At 38.9% G+C, this 21,179-nt stretch overlaps 2 protein-coding genes across 6 annotated transcripts in view; one reads left to right on the top strand and one right to left on the bottom strand.

Moving 5' to 3' along the window:
- The window catches only part of IFT80 (intraflagellar transport 80), a 56,443-nt gene extending 49,454 nt beyond the window's left edge, over positions 1–6,989 (bottom strand). For 3 of the 4 annotated variants that reach the window (XM_010584972.1, XM_010584970.1, XM_010584968.1), the window contains exons 1-4: positions 6,512–6,989; positions 5,451–5,582; positions 4,032–4,113; positions 3,060–3,281 (exon numbers count right to left, since the gene is read on the bottom strand). In XM_010584972.1, the coding sequence (XP_010583274.1) occupies positions 3,060–3,281; positions 4,032–4,068 (259 nt within the window). In that variant the 5' untranslated portion in view covers positions 4,069–4,113; positions 5,451–5,582; positions 6,512–6,989. Of the gene's footprint in view, positions 1–3,059; positions 3,282–4,031; positions 4,114–5,450; positions 5,583–5,689; positions 5,774–6,511 lie in introns of those variants that run through there. The other variant, XM_010584969.1, reaches the window with a different exon arrangement.
- A 374-nt stretch (positions 6,990–7,363) lies between these two features.
- SMC4 (structural maintenance of chromosomes 4) overlaps positions 7,364–21,179 on the top strand; it is a 39,851-nt gene continuing 26,035 nt past the window's right edge. Inside the window, exons 1-5 of one of the 2 annotated variants that reach the window (XM_010584974.1) lie at positions 7,364–7,447; positions 9,604–9,799; positions 10,932–11,110; positions 11,722–11,913; positions 13,683–13,859. In XM_010584974.1, the coding sequence (XP_010583276.1) occupies positions 9,643–9,799; positions 10,932–11,110; positions 11,722–11,913; positions 13,683–13,859 (705 nt within the window). In that variant the 5' untranslated portion in view covers positions 7,364–7,447; positions 9,604–9,642. Of the gene's footprint in view, positions 7,448–9,530; positions 9,800–10,931; positions 11,111–11,721; positions 11,914–13,682; positions 13,860–21,179 lie in introns of those variants that run through there. The other variant, XM_010584973.1, reaches the window with a different exon arrangement.

A 21,179-nucleotide genomic window follows, 5' to 3' on the forward strand; every position in this document is an offset into this window, starting at 1 on the left:
CAAATATTGGGGGGGGGGAGAAGAAGGGGGAGAAATCAACTTTCAACCTCTCTAAACATATCTATGAATACAATTTATTTTTTCTTGCATATCTTAATGATATAAAAAACAGGAAAATGAGAGAGAAAAATTGCATAGCAGAGTTTTAAAAGTCATCTTTCTCATGAAGGTAGTAGTAGCCCTTATATATTTCTTCCATCAACTGTCAAAGCATTATTCAAGCAGCACATGCAATACTACCATACTATTTTAATAACACTGGAAAACTGACTGAATAAATTAACAGAAGATCTGACTACTACAGTTGCTCTTTTGCTCACTATTTACACATACAATTTAGAATGTTAAAGAAACAGGGCATTAGAAATACAAATGTGAAAACGGAGAAAGAAAAAGGAGAAAAAAGCAAGGAATTAAGAGCACCAGCTGACCTACGAAAATCCCTCCATCCCATGTTTATCACTGAAAGAAAAAGAATAGAAATCCCATAGAAATCAGCTCAGTTAATATTGATCATTGACTGATGTTCTGAAGAACATACTTGTTTAGGTATACCCCGCAAAGCATAATACTATAATGCATGCTAATATTACTTGATAAAAATGAATCTTCCTTTCAGCTTTCACAAAAAACTCCATTTCCACCTTAAGAGCTCTACAAGCAATACTTCAATAAACCCAGCTGCCTAAAATTCATAGTAAATTTCAGCACCAAGTATTGCAAAAATTACTACTCCACTTGGTCAATCTTCTCTTGTTGTCTTCCCTCCCCACGTATACCTAGGAAGTTATAGGGAGCCAGCCTTCAGACACTGGCCAAAAGATGTCCTGCTTTTGTTCCCTAAGTTCAGTGCATTTATTCCTTAGGAAGTACTGAACATCTTGAAGAAACTTTGGCCTTCAGTCTGTGAACTGAACTCTCAGCATTCCTAATTTTTAAGTGCAACTATTGCCAAAAGTCAGAGAAATCACCAAAATTTCATGTAAGGAATGAATTTCCTCTACCTTCTTCAAATACATATTACCTCTCTCATCCGTACAGAAAGCCATGCTGGACGCAGCAGCTCCAGACTGCTAATGCCCAGTAACAAACCTTCTGTTCCCAATCAAGCTCACTGTGAAGCTAGCCAAAAGCTTACAATAAGTTCCCCTCACCAAAGAAAACATACTAGACCCACAAATTCAAGGTGCTGGCCAAAACATGGGCAGAAGTTAGCTGGAAATTCTCCACCAGTCCCATTAAAACTATCAATAGGTCCCTGTGAAAGCTATCAACAGGGTCATGGGCAGATGGCCATTATTACCCTGATGGAAACTCTCTACAACAATTGACCATGATCCGTTCTGCCTGAAAAAGCTGGCAGAGATTTAGAGCAGCATATTGCTTTGAGTTCAGTGTTGAGAAACTCCCACCACTACCATTTGTGTAGAAATACAGCTTTACCACTGAGATCTTTGACCACCGACAAAAGAATATAAACTAAGTTTATTATGTTGATGCAATCTGCTTTTTTGTGGCGCATAATTACTAGTACCAGCAGAATAATTTAATTGACTTACTCTGAAACCTTCAACAGCATTATCAACCAAGTAAAACACAAAGGTATAAAAAGTTAGGATCAGCGTAAAGACTGTCCAGCTTTCGCAAGTCACACAGCTCTTCCAAGTCACCTGTATGCCAAGATCTTGGATTTAACATATCAAAGTATCAGAAATCATTCACAAACTAACAGACCAACCCCATCAGCAAGTTCTTGCCAGTGGATTGTCAGTTAGGCAGCCCAGTCTACATCAAGGACTTGTTTCTTAGCAGAGCTTTTATTCCAACACAATTTTTATAACAAGGTCAATGTAAACCAGCAGATTTCATAAAGGATCAACCGCTTTTTAAAACTGGTAGGTTCAAGAAGAAACACTCTCATCTGAACTACAGTGTTTCCACATGGTAGGTTCTTTGAAACACAAATAGAAGGGGGGAGGGGGTTTAAGGAAATTTATTTTTACCATTATTTTCCATATTTTATTCAAACAAAGAATTAGATCAAGAAGAAGAGATTCCAAATGTTCTTCCTTAAAGAAAAGGGATGAGGGGAAAAAACAAAAGGGGAAAACTTGCACAGAAAATTCCTGATGGCATGGAACATAATCCCCATTACAGTACTAAGGAGACAAACTCTGACCTGAACAGCATGGACTGCTTTGTAATAAATGTAAAATAATAATGAAACCAGTTACCTAAGATTTCTTCACTGAACTGGGGATATGAGTATATCTGCTTTCATGCGGGAAGAAAAATTTGACTGTGTGCAAGTCAGGCAAAATCAATTCCTAGTCTCTTTGGGGAGGAGGAAAAAAAAACCCTCAAGCAGTCATCATACCTTCTTGCTCCCACCTCCCTTCCACAAAAGAGAATCCATACACTGGAATACAGCAGCTACTATATTGGATCATATAGTCTAGTATTAGTACACTAGTATACTGGACAAATAGCAGCATATGGGATATACATATGTGTGTATACATCTGCCAGTGTAATGGACATATGTATTAGTCAACATATACTATACAACAGCCAGAAGTAGATGCTTCTGAGGGATATTCAAGACTCCATAAAAGCCAGACACAAGACATGCTCTTGTAACATGTCCAAGAAATGGACTACATTGATATTAAACATCACAGTTAAGCAATTTCCGTAACTTGGTCATCAGTTTTCTTTACTACAAGTGATCTGGTATCTATGAAGGCATGCAGAACAGACATATTTAAAGCTACTGGTTTATGAAATTGAAAAAAAAAAACCCATGGTAAAAATTGACCTCACATAAAAAATTACGTATCTGCTGTCAGAGGTATGTTTAATAATGTTGTATGGGAGAAAATTACAGTAATACAATGCATTAAATTTGAAGCACTTATTAGTTTTACACCTGTGCAACTGGTGTATAGGCATTTGAAGTTGCTTTATTGCAGACTATTTAACTGCAATTAATTTCTCATGTATTTAAGTGACACAAGCACAAAGTGGTATGAAATCATAAATATTTTAAATTGACTTACCATCAGAACTTGTTAGAACAAAGCTCTCAGCCTGGGACTGCTTCTTCCCACCTATACTTCTGGGAAACCAGTGAAGATCTATGGGATAAATATCATCTGGAAGTTTCACTACTCGAGTAGTCTCACTAGTTAAAAGGTTCCACTTTATAATTTGGTGATCATCACTGCAGGAATATAGCTCGTCAGCTGTAGTCCAGCCCACACAGCTAACTAATTCTTTATGTTTAATTAAATTAAGGAAGTCAGAAAATTTTAATTATTGAAAATAAGCTTACAAAATATCTCATCTAGGCTATACAAAACTGAAGGAACAGTACAGGAAGATTATTTTGATAAGAAATGTTTTATATAAAGAAAATATGATTCTTGATTTTTTTTTGCTCTTTTGTGTCAAGAAAAGACCTGGTAGAAATTCAGCAAAAAAATAAACTGTATCATGTAAAAATATAATTCTTAGGATGATGCAAACCTATTAAAACTGAAGCTGAAATGAGCCTATTGAGCTGAAATGTTGGGTTACATTGCTAGAAGGGTCTTAGTGTACAAACATTCAAATGTGTTGGTTTATTAACACCACATTATATATAAATTGTTGACATATCTAAGTTATCAGTAGGAAAATTGCAATTTTGTTTACGTCTGCTACATGCATGTCTTATTACAAGCAAGTAGATATATCACTACTCCTATTTACCATCTGGGAAAGCTTTTAACATCACTACAAAATTTTCTAGCAAAACATCAATAGCTTATGAAAGGAAGGGATTACTCTAAGATTGTTTAGCATCTCTTAAAACATTGCCCTTAAAGGCTGCACTGAATGGCATGGTGAAGGAAAGAAAAAAAAAGCCACCTGCAATTTACAAATATTTTACTATGACATTTATGGTAAAAAAAACCCCAACCTTTCTGGAAAAGAAGCTATTCAGAATTAACAAGCTTTTCTATGGTTTATTCTGAGACAAAGGATATGTTTTGGTTCCTTTGAAAGTGAAGTCTTCAGTCTCATTTCAGTTATGCAGATGGAGCATTAAAAAAAGATATGTAGGTGTAACTGTAATAAAGCAAAAAACCCACATCTATAAGTAGCCAGAATTAAAAAGGAAGACACTAACACCAAGATAAAAAGTTTTGAAACAAGTAATATTACATTAGTACTGTGGCAAAATAAGCACCAAAACAGACCTGAGTTTTAAGGGAATTCGGTTTGTACAGTACCCAACTCCACATTTATCTGATCGCTTAGTATAAACACACTGGACAATTTAAAGAACAAGCGATACTAGGAACATATTGCTGAAACATTATACATTGAAACACTGAAGTTCCCTCGTGCTGACATATAGCCACAAAGGTAGCAAGCAAAAACCTGGAATCGCAAACTTTTCAAGGAATTTCATTCTTAGCAAGAGCACTGTGAGAAGACTTAGAGGAAAAAGCCATACTACAAAAGTAATCCTGCCATGACAAAATGATACAATATCCTAGTCTTCCATCCACCCCTATTTGTAATGTTCATGATACTTTACTGTAACACAGTAATTCCATAAGCAGTTCAGTGGGGCCCCACTCTCTTGTCCCCTTCCCTCTTCTAACAGCAAAAGCCTTTGCCTGTCCGTGCCTGGACTGGGTAGAGGCACTGATCCAGGTTAAAACTCTTCTGTCTCCCAGGATGGAAAGAAGTGACAGCAAGAGGGTGAGAGCAGAAGGTATACTCTGAGGGGAGCGCAATGACGCACAATGCAGCCTTCTAATCTTCTGGTATTTTTTTCACTATAAAAACGACTATGTGTCAAACAGTTACTATGCAGAATTTAAGAAGCATTAAAAGGATAGTAGTCCTAAAACATAATTTTCTGTGCCCAAAGAATAAAATAAGTTATTTTCAACCCTACTTTAGGTTAATTGATAAACACACCATAGTTATTTTTGTTTTTAAATAACTGTATCTGTTATACTACAATGTCTAATTTCCTTATCCTACACTTATACCAAAACTGCATAGGGAGTCTCATCATCAAGGCATTTAAAAGGGGCCTAAGTTTGTACTGAACTTTCAAAGTAACCTTTTAACCACGTCCTTGACTTCTGTGTGGTGGCAATGCCATCATTCAGCACCTGCATACACCCATTCAGCATAGCCCAGCAATATTTTCTGCTGATCAGTTGCGGGGCTAGTCTCTGTGCCACAAATTCTAAAACTAAATGCCCAAAGATAGACCTTAAGATTTGTATACAGCAAAGAAATAGCACGGAGTGAAACAGCATTAGATTTATTCTCTACTTTAATGTAAGCATCTCTCCTGCTTAACAGAATGCCTCACATTTATTTGGATGCGTGGATCTTATCTGCTTCTATTTTCTGTGCACGCCACACCTTGCTAAACCCACCTTTTCAGTTGCTGCTTGGTAGTTTTTCAAGTGTTTATTTCTCACTTGAGAGTTTCAGCGGGCACGTCGCTATTGTCAGCTTCCAGCTTGCACTCCCTCCTTGCTCCCACTACACGGAGTTCTCTTATTTTCCTTTCAAAGACAAGACCAGAACTTTATTATCGTTTTTGAAGACGGCTTAAACACTCTTTATGTGCACCTAAAAGGCAGAACGCTCACGCTTATGCCGCACAGCTCACCTGCCACCATCAACAGGTACATCCATCACTACCCAACCTCGTACACGGGCCACATACAACTCCACCACGAGTCCAACAGCAGGTTAGCTGAAAGCATTTACTAGGAGCTTTAAAAAAAGATGGGGCCATAACGAGGAGTTATTCTGGCAGGGTGCGTTCGGCTCGCCTTCTCCCAGCCTCACACTCCCGCTCGGCCCCTCAGTCTTACACCGCAGCCTCACGCCTCCTCGCCCGCTCTTCCCCTCAGCTCTTTCCCCTCCGGAGCCGCCGAACCGGGAGATTGAGGATCAGAGACGGCGGCGGGAGGATTGAGCAAGAGCTGGGAAGGGAAAGACAAGGCGGCAGGATGGAAAGAAAGGGCGTAGGTGGCGGTGGCGGGGCAGGAGCTGGCTCCTCACAGCGCGGCTGTACGCGGGGCGGCTTCGGGTCCCCGCTGTGAGGGAACGGCGGCTCTTCCCGCCCCCGCCGCGTCCCCTCCCCAAACCCGAGGGACAGCCTCAGGCCCCACACAGGCGGCAAAGCCCGTTCTCCGGCCGTGCCGGCATTCCCCCCCCCTCAACGTCTCTCCCCTCAAATTATCCGGCCCCCCCCCTCCGCCACGAAAAAAGCGTCCTCCCTCCGCCGCGCTTTCTCCAGTGCCCGTTTCCCTCAGGGTCGCCCGGACTCCCCCCCGCCCGGCTGTCTCCCACAGCTCTCCCTCCTCCCACGCCGAGCCCGGGGGGGGGGGTCACGGCTCCCGCGACCCTCTCGCCCACCGCGGCGGTGAGTCAGACCCCGACGGCGAAGGGAGGAGAATCGCCGCCTACCCCAGCCCGCCTTTACCTGCGCCGGCAGCGGGAAGGAGAGCGCAAAAACGGCGGGGACTGTCGCCTCAGCGGCCGGCTCCCAAGCCCCGGCGGCGTCCGCGCTAATCCCGCCTTCCTCCCCGTCCTCCGCGGCGCCACGGGAGCGGCAGGGACCAAGGCGGCGGCGGCGCCTGCTCCTGCCCGCTCCCCCCGCGGCCAAGCGGCTCCGTCTCTATGGCTACTTCCCGCGAGATTTCTTCTTCTTCTTCTTCTTCTTCCTCCTCCTCCTCCTCGTCGTCCCACCGCCACCTCACGGACCCTCCCCGACCAGGTGACACAGCCCAGAGTGGCGTCACCGCGCCGCCCGTTAATTAATACCGCTTTAAAACCGCCGCGTCCCCACAATTTTTATTTTTTTCTTTTTAATTTTTTTTTGTTTTTTTAAATAACAGCGCCCCTCCACGCCGCCCCGGCCCCACCACCTCGCCGCCCGTTGCCGAGCAACCAAGCGCCGCCCACTGACCTACTTCTAAAATTAAAATAAATCCTTTCCACGCGGGGCGGGCGGGCACGGCCGTGGGGCCGCCGTCGCCCTCAACCGCGAGTCTCTTACAGCCCCCAAAACCCCCTTTCCTCTCACAAAAAAACCCAAAAAACACGCTCCTCACAGCGAGGGGATTTATTTTACTTCTTTTTATCCCGCCCAGCCCGTCCGCGCAGTAACGGAAAACAAGATGGCGCGGGAGCGGGGCTTTTTTTTTTTTTTTTTTTTCCCTCCTTTCAAACCCGCGGGAGGCCGGCCCCCTCCCTTCCCAGCATGCCCCGCGCTTTTCTAACGAATTTCGGTTCGAGTTCGCCGTTTGGGCGCCATTTTCGAGTGTGGAAGCTGCCGAGCCGCGGCGGTGAGCCGGAGCCGTTCCGCGCTGCCTCAACCCGCAGCCTCGCTGGGGCCGGCCGCCGCCGGTCCTCGAAGGTACCAGCTCCCGCGGGCAGCGCCGGGTAGTTCGGCGGGCAGGGTTTCGGGGAGAGGCGCCGGCAATTCGCCTGAGGGCAGGTGGAGTCGGGGGGCTTCCCCCCGCTGTGAGGGGAACGGCGGAGGCGTCCTCGGGGCGCTTCCCCGGGCAGGGGATGCTGAGGGGGAAGGGCAGGAGGGCGGCTCTGCCCCGCGCCTTGTTTTTTTCTTTTTCCTCCTCGCCCTGAGGGAGAGAAAGGCGGCGGCAGCCCCTCTCTCTCCGGGCCCGGGCGGTCGGGCGGGGGCTGTCCCGCCGAGGGCCCCTTCCCAAGGGGTCCGGGTTGCCCGGCGGCCGCTCGGTCTCCGCACCGGTGGGGTACGGCGCCCGGCGTGTCCGTCCTGGCTGGTGTCGGCAGATGGGTTTGAGGAGGGGAAGGGGGGGGGGTGTGGATGAGAGAGGGTCTTCTGCAGCCCGAAGGAGAAAGGCCAAGGTTTCCCGCTGTGCCCTTAGGGAGCGCTGGGGACCGTGAATCGGAGACCCACCTAGGACGGGGAAGGACGGGAATACTCTTCGGTAGCATAGAGGCCCGATTTTAATCTGCTTACAGAGCAGGGACCCTTCTGTAACTAGCTCTGCCTGCTCCTTTAATGCTTGAAGTATGAGAGAGAAAGCCTAAGAAAGTCCGTAACGACTTGGAAAGACCGTGACAAGGGTGCAGTTGGACTCCTTAGATTAACGGATAGATCAAAAAAAACCCAAAACCAAACCAAAATTTTTCGCTGACATGGGTTGTCGCTACCAAATTTAATCGGCAGTTAATAAGGAAGCCTTTCTGTCCGTCTCTGACCCTGTTTTTCGCCATCCCCGCAACAAAAACGGCACTTGGCAGGAGATCGGCGAGAGATGCTTTTAACAAACACCTTTGAGCTGACTCGGGGGAGGGGCTGGGCACGAATTTGTTAAATTTGTTAGAGAGTATGTGGCAGCTGATTTATCGCGATTTAAAAGCTGAGGTCAAGTAGTTATGCTTGTTCATTCTGTTGAAGTATCTGGGGGGGGAAGGGTGGGTAAGGTAAATAGGTCTATATTGCACAATTCCGTTGGAGTGGAGCAGTTTTGGAAAAAAAAATAAATAAATCTGGTACTTTGAGAGACTGTAATTGTCTGAGACAGCCATTGCGGAACACTTCTTAACAGGGGCATAGACACAAATTGCCTTAAAATGAGTTCTTTCATTTCCCCCCCCCCTCCCCCATTGTCCCAAATGAAGGACTCTCATGAGAGTGTGGGTTGGGGGTAGGTCTGAAAACGTCAAATGATTGGCACCAATTGTAAGATGACTTTCTAACCACGTCAGTTTTTTATCTTGTGAGAAGTAAACTTTCTCATGTCTGTTTTTCTGCGAACTAACTTCACCACTTGCTGCAATTTAAACTCTTTGGAGAGAGTTTTGCTCCTCCAGTCCTCTTTCTTCTCATCGGTTGCTTTCTATTTATACTTTTTGGGAGCTGTGCTTAAGTGCCAGCTGATGGACTTTTGTAATGTTTCGCTCTTGATCGGTTAACTTCAACATCACAGCTAGATTAAGGTATTTTGTTTGGTTTTCTCTGTTAAATGTTGAATGCTGGCATTAGTGGTTGTGTTACATTTTGCGAGTGTTGATTTAAACTGTTTAAGAGTCAAGTCTTTGCTATAATTATGCAGATCGTCTTGTTTATCTATCTATATATAAAAAATATATAGTCGGCATGGACTGTTGAAAGTAAAATGCATGTCAGGTCTGAAATGTGTATGTAAAGAGTGCTTCCAGAAGAGCATAGACGTATGGCTACTCAGTTTGTTATTGCAAATGTGTCTTTAACTCTTTTGCCCCCAGCATCACAGTTGCTTTCTCTGAGCATAGTAACTGCATTGAACATGGCTGTATGAGTTTTCAGTAGGTAGATTCATGTTGTTTCTACAGATTAGGGTCAGGCTGTTGTTTCGGGGGGCTGATAAATCTTAAAGTATATCATTATGAAGCTTGTGGTTTTGTTTCAAATTTGGATTTTTGTCTTCAAAGTACCTCTAGTTTTTAGTTTCTAAATTAGTCGAACATCTGGGCAAACATGTAGGTATATTCCGTAGGGGATTGTAGTTCAATGCTTAGATCACGGGGCTTTCTTGTTTATGTTAGCAAAGGAGATAGATCCCTTCAGTAGTTTGATTGCTTGGAATGGAAGGGGAACAGCCAACAGAGATTGTGCCAAGCAAGAGCACCAAAACCTCTACAGCAGCCCGTCGGAAAGGCAGAGAGCCCTTAGAGGAGTCCACCAGTGACATGGAAGTGGAAAACGAAGGCAACAGAAAGCTTGGCGAAGTACCTCCCCAAGGTAGGTCTGAATATTGTGGTTCTGATGGTGTGTAAACTTGATGATAGTGCCTGTTTAGCAACAAAGTTCAGCTGAATTCGTCAACTACTCTGGATAGGATTTTCTCTTTTCCCTTTTAGAAAGGAATATTGAAAGCCTTGACTCCTGGCAAGTTTAAACTGCTTTTAAAATGGTAAAGAGGGCTTGCAAAGAGTTAAAGTGTTTGGACCAGTGATTTAGTACAAGTGCAAAAGCAATTTGTAGACTTACTCCTAATAAAGCCTATTTCATATTCCTGATCTGTAACATTGTACTTAGATTGTGGTACAACAGCAGGATTTTTCAAATTTATATGCAGCCAATGGTATGGGATTTCTTGGAATGGAATAAATGTCAAGTTTATTTACTTAACTCTTAAAATGATTTGACTTTCTTTTTCATGAAGCAGTGTATTTTCTTGAGTTTCTTGAGTTTTTGCTGAAAACGTCTGGAAAAACAGCAGTGTGTGTCTTTTTAGGTAGCCAGATATGCAATTATTAAAGCAAGGTATTTGATAAATAGATTAATATGTTGAAATCGGTGGCATAAACGATTGTCTATTTGAAGAAAAAGTTGCTAGTGACTGTTGAAAAGCTGCTTTGCTTACAACTAGCTGATATCCAGGGGGCCAGTTTGTTTTCGTAACAAACTTCCTGTCTTTGCAGAGTAGTTGTGCTGTCATTACAGCTTTCAGAGCATTGTGCAGCGATCCCCAAATCTTGCAGAGTGACTTGTGAGCACGCTTGAAATGTGGCTTTGCACTTATTAATTAGAAAGACTTTGCCTGTTTCAGATTTGTAGGCTTATTGTGACGGTTGTAGCTATTGTAATTGCAGAGTGCCTATTAAAGTATGTTAGAATAAGAATTACATAATGAAAGAACAAACCCACTAGTGAATCGATGGGACATCTTAAGTATCTCTTTTTAAAGATTCGGTTCATGGAAAGAAGAATTTTAATTCCACTTCGTTCGTTGTAATAATTATAGGCAAAAGTATAGGTTTGGTTCATATAGAAATGATGTTTGCTTTTCCAGTTGAACATTTTAAAAGGTGTCTAGTCATTGAGACCTTATAGTCTTTTTTTTTTTCTGTTTATTTTGGATGTTTTTTAGCAGTCTCAGATGAGATGCTTGATAATCGAAGTTTAGAAGAGATTTTGGGTAGCATCTCTCCTCCCCCACCTCCAGCAATGACCAATGAAGCTGGTGCTCCTCGTCTCATGATAACTCATATTGTAAACCAGAACTTCAAATCCTATGCAGGGGAGCAAACTTTGGGACCTTTTCATAAGGTATCTTTTCTTTTACCTTAAGCATTTTTTAAAAGAAGGTAAGACTTCACTGTGTGTTAGTATTCCTTCCTGCATTTTCATGTAAGCTGACCGCAAAATAACTGAAAAATATTTTAAGTTTTAGAATTACTTAATGTAGTGATACTCTACATTTTCATTATTGGACAGTAGAGAAAACAGTTAAGTGCAACTTTCTGATACTGTAAAATTGTAATTTGTCAGTAAACCTTAAAAAAGCACACTTTTCTCTTTATTTCGTTTACTGGAGAACTTTTAGGGGTGTGTTTGAAGAATGAGAATATTTTTTAGTGCCCACAAGAGACTTACGTGGCTAATCATGAAACTTTCCTTGCAAACATGCCTGCTAAATGCAGTATCGCTTTGAGTTAACAAGTTAAAATTTAGAAAACTGAGCTGAGGTGTGGGGTTTTTTTTATTTAATAAGTTGTGCTGCTTTACCTTTGGCAGTAAAAACTAAGCTATTGAATAGTCTGCAGTTTCATGCACTAGGAATAATTGTGTTTTAAACTGCTCACAAATGAAATGGGTGATGTACACTGACCAGGATTTATTTCCCTTTGAATATCACTTTTTTTCCTTCTATTATACAGCGTTTTTCATGTATTATTGGGCCAAATGGCAGTGGAAAATCCAATGTCATTGATTCAATGCTTTTTGTGTTTGGTTATCGAGCACAAAAAATCAGATCCAAAAAACTCTCTGTGCTGATCCATAATTCTGACGAACATACAGACATCCAGAGTTGTTCTGTGGAAATCCACTTCCAAAAGATCATTGACAAGGTATGTATGCTTCTATTCAGAACAGTGGAGACTTTTTTAAAAGTTTTCAAATCCTTACAGAAAAATATTTGGTTATTTTAGTCTGAGCTGGTGAAAACTTCATAGCATGATTAGTTTACCTTTCAGATGTAAAACATCAATTCAAAGTTAATTAGCTTAAAAAATTCCTCTATTGAGTAGTGCAGTTCTTAAAATGTTAGTAGGGAATCTTTTTTTTTATTTTCTGCCAGACTAATACCTGGTACATATCAGTTTTAAAACTGTTTAGAAATACGTAATAAGGATTTTAAGAAGAAGTCGTTTCAGAGTTGTCATCTTCTACCTCAAGTAAATAAGACTTATTTCTGAAATTAATAGGACCCTAAAAATTTATAAGTCTATGTTTGGACATGTTATATATTCTTTAATTTATAATATGAGCATATATATTAAGAAAGAAAACCTATTTAAGCAAAACTTTTCAAACCTATTAGAAACTATTTGAGGTTATCTAAATTTAGAAAAATATATAATGAATCTGAAACTTTCTTATTTACACTTTATATACTGTAAACATGCCTGCAATTTTAAAACAGATTTTTCATAAAAAATTCTGGACCTCACCTCCTACCACTAAATATTTTTGAATCTGATATTTTGTTTGAATGAAATAGAAATTGTTGGCAATTTAAAAAAAAATTATTTTGCTTGCCACTTCAAGTATTGATAAAAACTTCTGGACATTTTTGTTTGCAATTACAGTGCAAGGAATTTATTTCTCTTATTTAAATTTAATTTTTGTGCACACCTTCTAGCTGAAATATCAACTGTTGAGTTTGGGGTCGCTCAAAATAGTGGGAAATGTACATTGAAGTTTCAAAATTTGTGTTGATAAAGTGGCAATATATACAGCCTTTGAAGGAACTCTTTTAAAATAATTTTTTTCTTTGACTTCATATACATACACACCTACCTCTTGCTTGTATTTATAATAACCAGATTCAAAAATTAAGGGGTTTTTTTTTCCCACTTAGCTCTTAGTTGTTAATACAAAGTCAACTTTATGATCTAAAAAGCTTCTGCATATACTAGATAGCAATTTGATTATGCTCTTGGGGGTTAATCTGGGAAAGTGGTAGGCCAGTTTAAGTCTTTACAAGAAGCATGCATCAATTTTAACTTTTTAAAGTATAGTACTAGCTTTGTTTTAGTTTCTGCTTTGTAGGTAAGTTTAAGATATCTTTTGAAGCTGATGATGTCATATTTGTCACATCTTTAATGTTTTGCTTTTTTATCTTCTACAGTTTCTTTTTAGAACTACTCAGCTAAAAGTAACTCCTTTTCCTAGCACCATAAAAGAGGAGTTTAAAATGCAAACAGTATTTAAGTCATTCAGGACTTCCTAATCTAAAATTTAAAGGGTGGAATAGCACAGCCACTTTAAATTTGAAGTAGGCCTTTTCCTTTGTGATTTGAAGCAGTGATAAAGAGAATAAATTAAGTATTTTCAAAGCAATAGCTTGTATTAGAGATGGGAAAGGCATAATATGAAGGCCATTCAGTTTAAACAATTTGGGCTACTTTTTGTCCAGTTCTCAAGGGGTTTGGGGTTTTTTTTCCCTCTCTTTTTTTGAGATATGCAGCTTTAAGACAGTTACCACTTCTACGAGACCCTAGAGTGCAGCTGACTTAAAACCTGAGCATGATAAAACTTCTGTGCTTAATTGTGAAATATGAGGTAAACCTGTGATATAGTAATTGTTTTCTGGCTTTGTTTTTCCTCAAAACAGGAAGGAGATGACTATGAAGTGGTTCCTAACAGCAATTTTTGTGTATCTAGAACTGCTTATAGAGATAATTCTTCTGTCTACCACATCAATGGAAAGAAAAAGACATTCAAAGATGTTGGTATTCTTCTTCGAAGCCATGGAATTGATCTGGACCATAACAGGTTCTTAATTTTACAGGTTGGTGTATGAATAAAAACAATTTTAAGTAAAGCTATATTTCCAGTTACAGTTATAAAAAGTACTCTCTAGGTTTTAAGTCTTGTATTTGAGGCCTTAAAGTACTCTAGCAGCACATCATGGTTTGCACGCTCTAATAAAGATGCGAATCATTATTTGCTGCTTTAGAAATTTAAGGAAGAGAAACAGTTGAAGATACTAATATAAATTTTTCTATTAACAAATTTGTGTTCCTGACATGTGGATGAATAGAAGAGTGGTCATACTTGTTCCGCCCTAGCAGCACGTAAATATTGGTGTAGTAAAATAAACCTTAAACCCCAATATTATTGTGCTGCTTAAGCGTGGCAGAGATTCAGCAACTTGTTTATACTTTAGATAAAAGTGCATCAATATTAACTTAAAGATTCTACTGTTAAGTTAACTTATCTGTGCTCTCATATATAGACATGGTTTTACTGAAGAAGTATGTATATAAAAATTAACTGTGCATAAAAATTGAGTGCAAGAAAAAACACATGAAGTGTAGTTTTTGTTTACACTTGTTTAACAACTGTAGAGGATTCAAAGAATGGCAGGCTCATAGCTGATTCAAGCTATGTTTTTAAAAGCTACAGTTTACAACTCATACTGTAAAAACAATCATAGAATTTGTCAATATAATACCATTTATATTTACATTTGACCTTAAAATTACAAGGCTTGCTGGCATCTGTTTGGTGTTTAAAAGACAGGCTGAAGAGAGCCACACTTAATTTTTTTTCTAGTTTTTAAATAATAATGCAGAATTTTGCTATGTGCTGAACAATTACTTAAAATGTAAATATAATTAAAGTACTTGGTGGAAGTATTTAAATATTAATTCAATTGAGTAATTATATCTGCAATTACCTGTAACTATTTCACTACTGTTACTAACAGGTCCCAAAACTACTCTGAAGGATCATGGCCTAGAAAATTAGTGAACAGTGGGAGCCACCCAAGGTCTGAAATTTTTCAATAGAGTTAGTTTATTTCAGGCCTGTTTCTGTCAAAGGAGCTTCCAGTTCCCCTCTAAAAAAAAAAAAAATTCTAGATAGGTCGCTGTGCTTGCTTCACTTCCTCAAGCCTTTTCATGCAGTCCTTTTTTACAGTTACACCCACAAAAAGAGGATATATCTGTTTTGAAGTCTCCATGCCAATTAATTATTCCCTCCAACGCTTTATTCCTGTATTTTCTGTTTCAAGATGGAGTGAGAAGTACCTCCAACAAAGCAATTGTAGTAAATACACTCTTTTTTTTCCGATACTGTTCTTCTGAAGTATCATTTTAGCAAAATTTCTGAAAGGGGGAGAATGCAGAGTCAAAGATTAAGCTAGGTAGAAATCACAGTGCATAGATATCTGGAGTTTACTGTTAGAGGGCACGGCCCTTTACCAGTGGGAGAAGGGCAAGGGAACATTTGGGAGGGAATATTGCTAAGCTTTTTTGTTTTATTTTTTTCCCCCACATGTGATTCATTTTCTTCTCCCATTAATTGTTTCCCCGGAAGTTAATCAATGAGAACATACCTTTTCCTAAAAGCTTTCCACCTGTACAGTAGAAGATAAGGGTTGGGTATAACCAATATTAAGGCATAAAGCAATGGTTCCCACCATTATTTTTTTCTTTCATTCCACTAGACTCTTTGTGGGTAATGGATTATAATGAACAGCAGAGGACACTACTAAGATTTTCTGTGTTTCTTTACTGAGGCAAGGTCCTTTCTCTTTGCACATGAAGTTTTGCACCTTTTTAAAGTGAAACCTTCTGATTTGGTGATTTAAAGTTGAGTACTTTCCAGTTGGGAAATGTAGCAATCCTTAAAAATTATAGTTAGAAGTAAATGAGACATGTCAGAAGGCTAAGACCATGAACTACTATTACAAGGATTGCCCTTATTCCCCCTAATGTTTTTCAAATTAAGTTATTTAAAACTGGGGAGATAAGTAACAGTTTTGTTTATCTTTTCTCTTGTTATAGCTAAACTAAAATAGGCTACCCTAAGTTTAAACTGGTATCAAGTACTTTCTCATTTGAAATAAGTTATAAGTCTCTTTGTTTTTGACTATGTCAATAGGGTGTAATTAAAATATTTCACTTGTACTATAGATTTTGGGCAAAAATGTTAATTAAGGATTATCAAATGCTGGTTTTCGTGTGTAACAGAATATTCACTAGTTAGTACTAAAGAAAAAGTTGTAAGAGAACATGTCCTACATGTAGTAACAAAACCTTTGGATACCTAATTATATCTTGCTAGCATATTTAGCATTACTCAATGGAGAATATTTGCTTTTTAGAAGAATGCTTTATTTTTTTGGTTTCTTCTCCCTACTTCACCCCCTATTTTGCACTCTTTTTCTGACATAGCAGATTTCGGTGCCTTGTAGGATAAAATTTGAAAGCTTAGGCCAGACTGAATTTTGTAAAAGTTAGGCAGGGCATGATACAGGTACATCTGCTGATGCCATACTGAAAATACTAAACTCAAACTACTGATGACTTTTGTAAGACTAATAGAGTAGTTCTAGAAGTATTACAAATTCTGTGCCTGAACCAGCTAATTGAAAAAAATCTTGTTTAAAAATGGTTCTGGCTACAGTGGGATATTGCCAACACTTAACAGGAGGAGTTTGTCACTTTTGTGATCCTTAAGTTCTAATGCTGCATATTTCATGTTTTTAATAAATTGCTATATGCTTTCAGTACTTCAGGAATAGATAACTGTTCAGTGCATTTTTAATGAGCTTGCCACAGCCTGAAACTGCAACAGGAAAACACACATCTTGTCACTTAAAAAAAAAAGTATGCTAAGCACTGTGGTAAAATCTAGCATCTTGCTGCTATTTTTCTGTCTTCCACACCTAATGCCCCAGCTTCAGTAACTTGTATATCTGTAAAGAACAACAAATAAAATTACTTAGCTTTTCTCGAAAGACTTACTTGGAATGTCAGTGTACATATGCAGAAAACTTGTGTGGGTTCTGTGCTCTGACCGGGCTGGGCAAAACTCGGAAAGTATGTATGTCTGCAGTTGCTCAATAGTGACTCCTGAACAGGTTAACCTTGAGGCCAGAAAAAAAATCCCAGCCTCTTTATCCTGGCTGGTTTGCCTCTAAAGAATTATTAAATAAATGGGGATCATTTGAAGGAATGTCAGTTTTGGACATTGCAGGGTAGGCATGTCTGGGGAGCAAAGCAAACTGGCTCTGGACAGCAACCGTTAATGCCTGCTGAAATTGGCTTTTGCAGTCTTTCAAGGTAAGAGAAGTACAGTCGATACGAACCTTTTAAAAGGAAAGTGGAATTTCATACGTAACTCCCATTCAGTGACTTTGGAAATGAATATTGTAGAAATAGTAATAAACAGCACAAGACTTCAAATTAATTTTGTACTAAAAGACAGTATCATCGGAGGAGACTTCTATTGGTTGATTTCAATTTACTTTAGAAGCTACTTTCAAACAAACTCAAACTGTTTAACTAAATTTTGTACTAATTACAGTAGTATTTCACTTAAATGTATTTGATGCACTTAAATATTCTCATGTGATCTTAAGCAAGTATAAACAACTACAGTAATTTTGTATGTATGTATTTTTGTAACTGATTGGAACGGCATTCTGTATGTACTAAGTCTTATCCTATGGCAAGATGGTGTTGCCAGAAAGGAAGTTTAGTCAAGTTTTTCACCTGCTGCTTCTGCTTTGTGGATAATGTAGGAGTCGCTCTTTCAGTGTATTGGAGAGGAAATGAGGGAGAGCAGATTTTCTTCTCACTTTGAGATAAGCCAGAAGTTCCCAATTGTTGAGGTCTGCTTTCCTAATGAGGCAAACCCACATTTGAGCTAAAGCACTGAGTGGAGCACAAGCTGAAAAGCTCTACTGGGATTATAAATGGAGATCTATGCTGCCAACATTGGTGGTGAAGAGGGGTTTGTTCTAGAAAGGTCAAGGACAGCTGAGCTGAAGTGGTAGGAAGAATTAAAGCAAGTGTGATAATATAATTAAGTGAAAACCAGATTTTTTAAAATAAAATATTATGTAAAAATAAAAGCCTCACACTGATTCATAGCATACAGAATCAATTTCACTGGCTGTTTAAATATTACACTTTATGCTGAAGGGAATACAGAGCAGCATAAGATATGCTAATATGTCTATGTGCAGTTTCAAAATTAATTCTGTTACATTATCAGAAAACTTAGGTTGGCAATTCATATGTTTTTTATATTGCAAATTGCAACATAACATGGTAATCAATGTTGTATTAAGCTTTCTTCAGAAAAATAGGGAAATATGGAAAGTGGAGAAAAGCACTTTTCTAGGGGCAGTGTGTAATTGAGTGATCAATTAAATAGTTGGAACATACCAATGATCTGAAGTCAAACATTGTAGGTTGAGTTTCACAATAACTTACTTAGATGCCAGAGTGACTCTAGATTTGCACTCAGTTTGTATTCTTGTATTAAATACAAGAATGTCCTTAAGAAAGCTTCTAAAATTAGACAGATGTGCAAACAGCTTGACAAAGGCTACTTTTAAATTATTTCCAGAATGCAGAATGGTAGTTTTGTGCAAACAACTGAATGTTGTATAACAGGCTAATTCTAAGTTTTTCCTCATCTTTGGACACTAGTGGCCTTGTAGATTTGTGTATGTGCATTTATTACTTATTTGACTTTCTTGATTTCCCACCTAGCTTATAACACTTTTCTTGGAAGGCAGAGCATGAAGTTGAGTATTTGATAATTTCTCCCCTCCTGTATGTTTGCCGTCTGGTAAAATTGAAGGGTAGAAATGAGATATGACTGGAAGCATTAAGTAATAGCAGCAATAACATGGAATTGGGGGAAGGAAAAAAAAAAAAACAACCAAACCAACCTGTTGTGGTTTACAACGAGAGCTGTATTACAGTCACGTTGCCAGGAGAACAATAAGATTACAGGAATATTGGGTATCTATGTATGTACCTTCCAAGACCCATGTATGTAGAATTAGAATTCACAGTCAAAACTTTACATGAAGAGTGGAGTATGGGCATACTGTCAAAATAAAGTCAAACTGAAATTACCATTCTGGAAAATTGAAAATACATGGATTTAGCACTTATTTTTGTTATTCCTTACTGTACTCCTACTTAAAAAGTATGAGCTATCATTCTGATGAAGTAAAAAAAGCCAAGTGTGAGTCCAATATAAGAAAAATTAAAAAATGGGAGAGTGGTTGAAAACAGTGCAAGTAGCATACAGGGAAATGGAAAGACTGTGTTGGTGCCTAGTGGCTTACATAAGATAATTGGGTGCCTTTTTATTATCCAGAAACTGATTACACAAAAAAACCCAGGGGAAAAAAGATTGTGAGGTAACTAGTGTCAGATGCAGAAACTAAGAATTATACAACTTCTAAGCTAGCACTTACCAAGTGATACGACAAGTTAATATTCATTACTACTTTTCCCCTAATTTTACTCCCCACTGACTTTTTCAGCAGTTACAAGTTCTGTGAAACATGTAGAATTGGAGCTGCATGAGAGCCTAAATCTCATTAGTAGTAATTTAGTGTTAGTGCTAGTTCTAATGTCAATGTTTGGAAGTGGGTTAGAATAGAAGACCAAGGAAGGAAAAACAGTAATTGGAATTTCCCAAAATTGGTCTTGGATTTTCCATCTTTTAAATCTTTGTAGAAAAATAGCTTTTGTAATTAATGTTCTATGTGTTCTAATGTGCCTTCTCCTTCAAGCAAATCCATAGTGCCACCGATTTCATTCTACTGGCTGCATAAGCCATTGTTTTTCCTTACGCTGATGATGCTAAGAAGTTGTGTGCCATGTATTTTCAACTCCTGTGGTTGGCTGATGAAATACTTGCAAAATCTCTTGTCCACATTCCCTTTGCTTTGGGAGAAATGCTTCACCGTTTGAAAGAGATTGAAATATAGCTATGCTCTACACAAAAGTTCTAAATTTTACTATTATTTTATTAAGAGAAGTTTGCCTTCTGCCAGGTCAGTTCTGCCTATCCTTCCATATTAAAAAGTTAAGAATTGAAATTGGGTGATAATTTGGGTTGATCAAGATTGATTTTTTTTTTTTTTCTTCAGTAGGACAAACGATAACAGATTTTGCCTATGGCTACTATAATCACCTACAAAACTTTTGAGTTAGAGGTGGCCGTTATAACTGCAAGTACTGTTTTCTCAGCGTTTTGGATAGGCTGGCTGCAACTCAGCTGTTTGCTTCAGTTCAGTGCTTAAAGGATGAGTTCTGTTGATCACCTGTTGCATATAAAGAAAACCCTATTGTTTCAAAGTTCAGTGTGGTATGACTTTTCCTAATAACTCAAATAGCTGTTTTGGGGGAACAAATGTTCATGCTTAAACCATTTTAATCTAAAATTCAATGTGTTTACACTAAATCTTTTTTTATACATGCATATATAATAATACTGTCACAAATATCACAAGACTGTTAATCTTGTGATGCCTAACAAAATTAAATGAAATTATGTTCTGACCACTGTCTACATTTGCATATCTCTTAAATGATATGCAATTATGTAATACTGTAAAGGTGCAAACTAATTTATTTAATCAGTTTAGTAAGCAAATTGAATATACCTATTGACAGTATTAAGAAGTTAAAAGATGATTGTAATTGTACTGTAACAGGTGTTACGCTCGGGATTACAGTATAGCCTGCTGATACCCATCCATCACAAGATTTTGGACTCATTAACAAAACTTTCTTTTATGGATGTTTAAAAAGCCTTGAAAGCTAGTATGTTATCAAAAGTATGCTACCATTATAGTGACGCTAACAAATTTTTGAATTTTAAAAAGCCATGAATGCCCTAAAAATACCAAACGTTATAGCCACAGTCATCATATCTAAAATTTTGTGGTGTTTGATATAATCCTGAAACAATATTACCTATTTTGACCATAACCCTAGACCACAGCTTTCTCTCCAAATACTGTAACACTTCTGTTACAAGGCAGGAATTAGAAATTGGACAGATTGTAGTAGCTAGACTTATTTTACTTTTCATTACTCCAAATGCTGGTAGCGGAAGAATTCTGAAATGAAGCTATCACCTTGTATTGATGCAGAACCACAGCTGCGTAGATTTGACATCTAAGCATGAGGGGGTAAATCCAAATTTTGAAACTTAAGGAAACTTCTTATGAGAGGGGAAATATCTAGGCTCTTACAGGAGATGCTCCCTATTTACAATATGCTTCCTTTGTACAACTTGAAGAAGTAAGAAGGCTTTCCTCCTGCCCAGCACCTCAAAGGTG

This window comes from Haliaeetus leucocephalus, unplaced genomic scaffold, assembly GCF_000737465.1.
Source record: "Haliaeetus leucocephalus isolate CR32 unplaced genomic scaffold, Haliaeetus_leucocephalus-4.0 Scaffold1014, whole genome shotgun sequence".
NCBI classification, from domain to species: Eukaryota; Metazoa; Chordata; class Aves; order Accipitriformes; family Accipitridae; genus Haliaeetus; species Haliaeetus leucocephalus.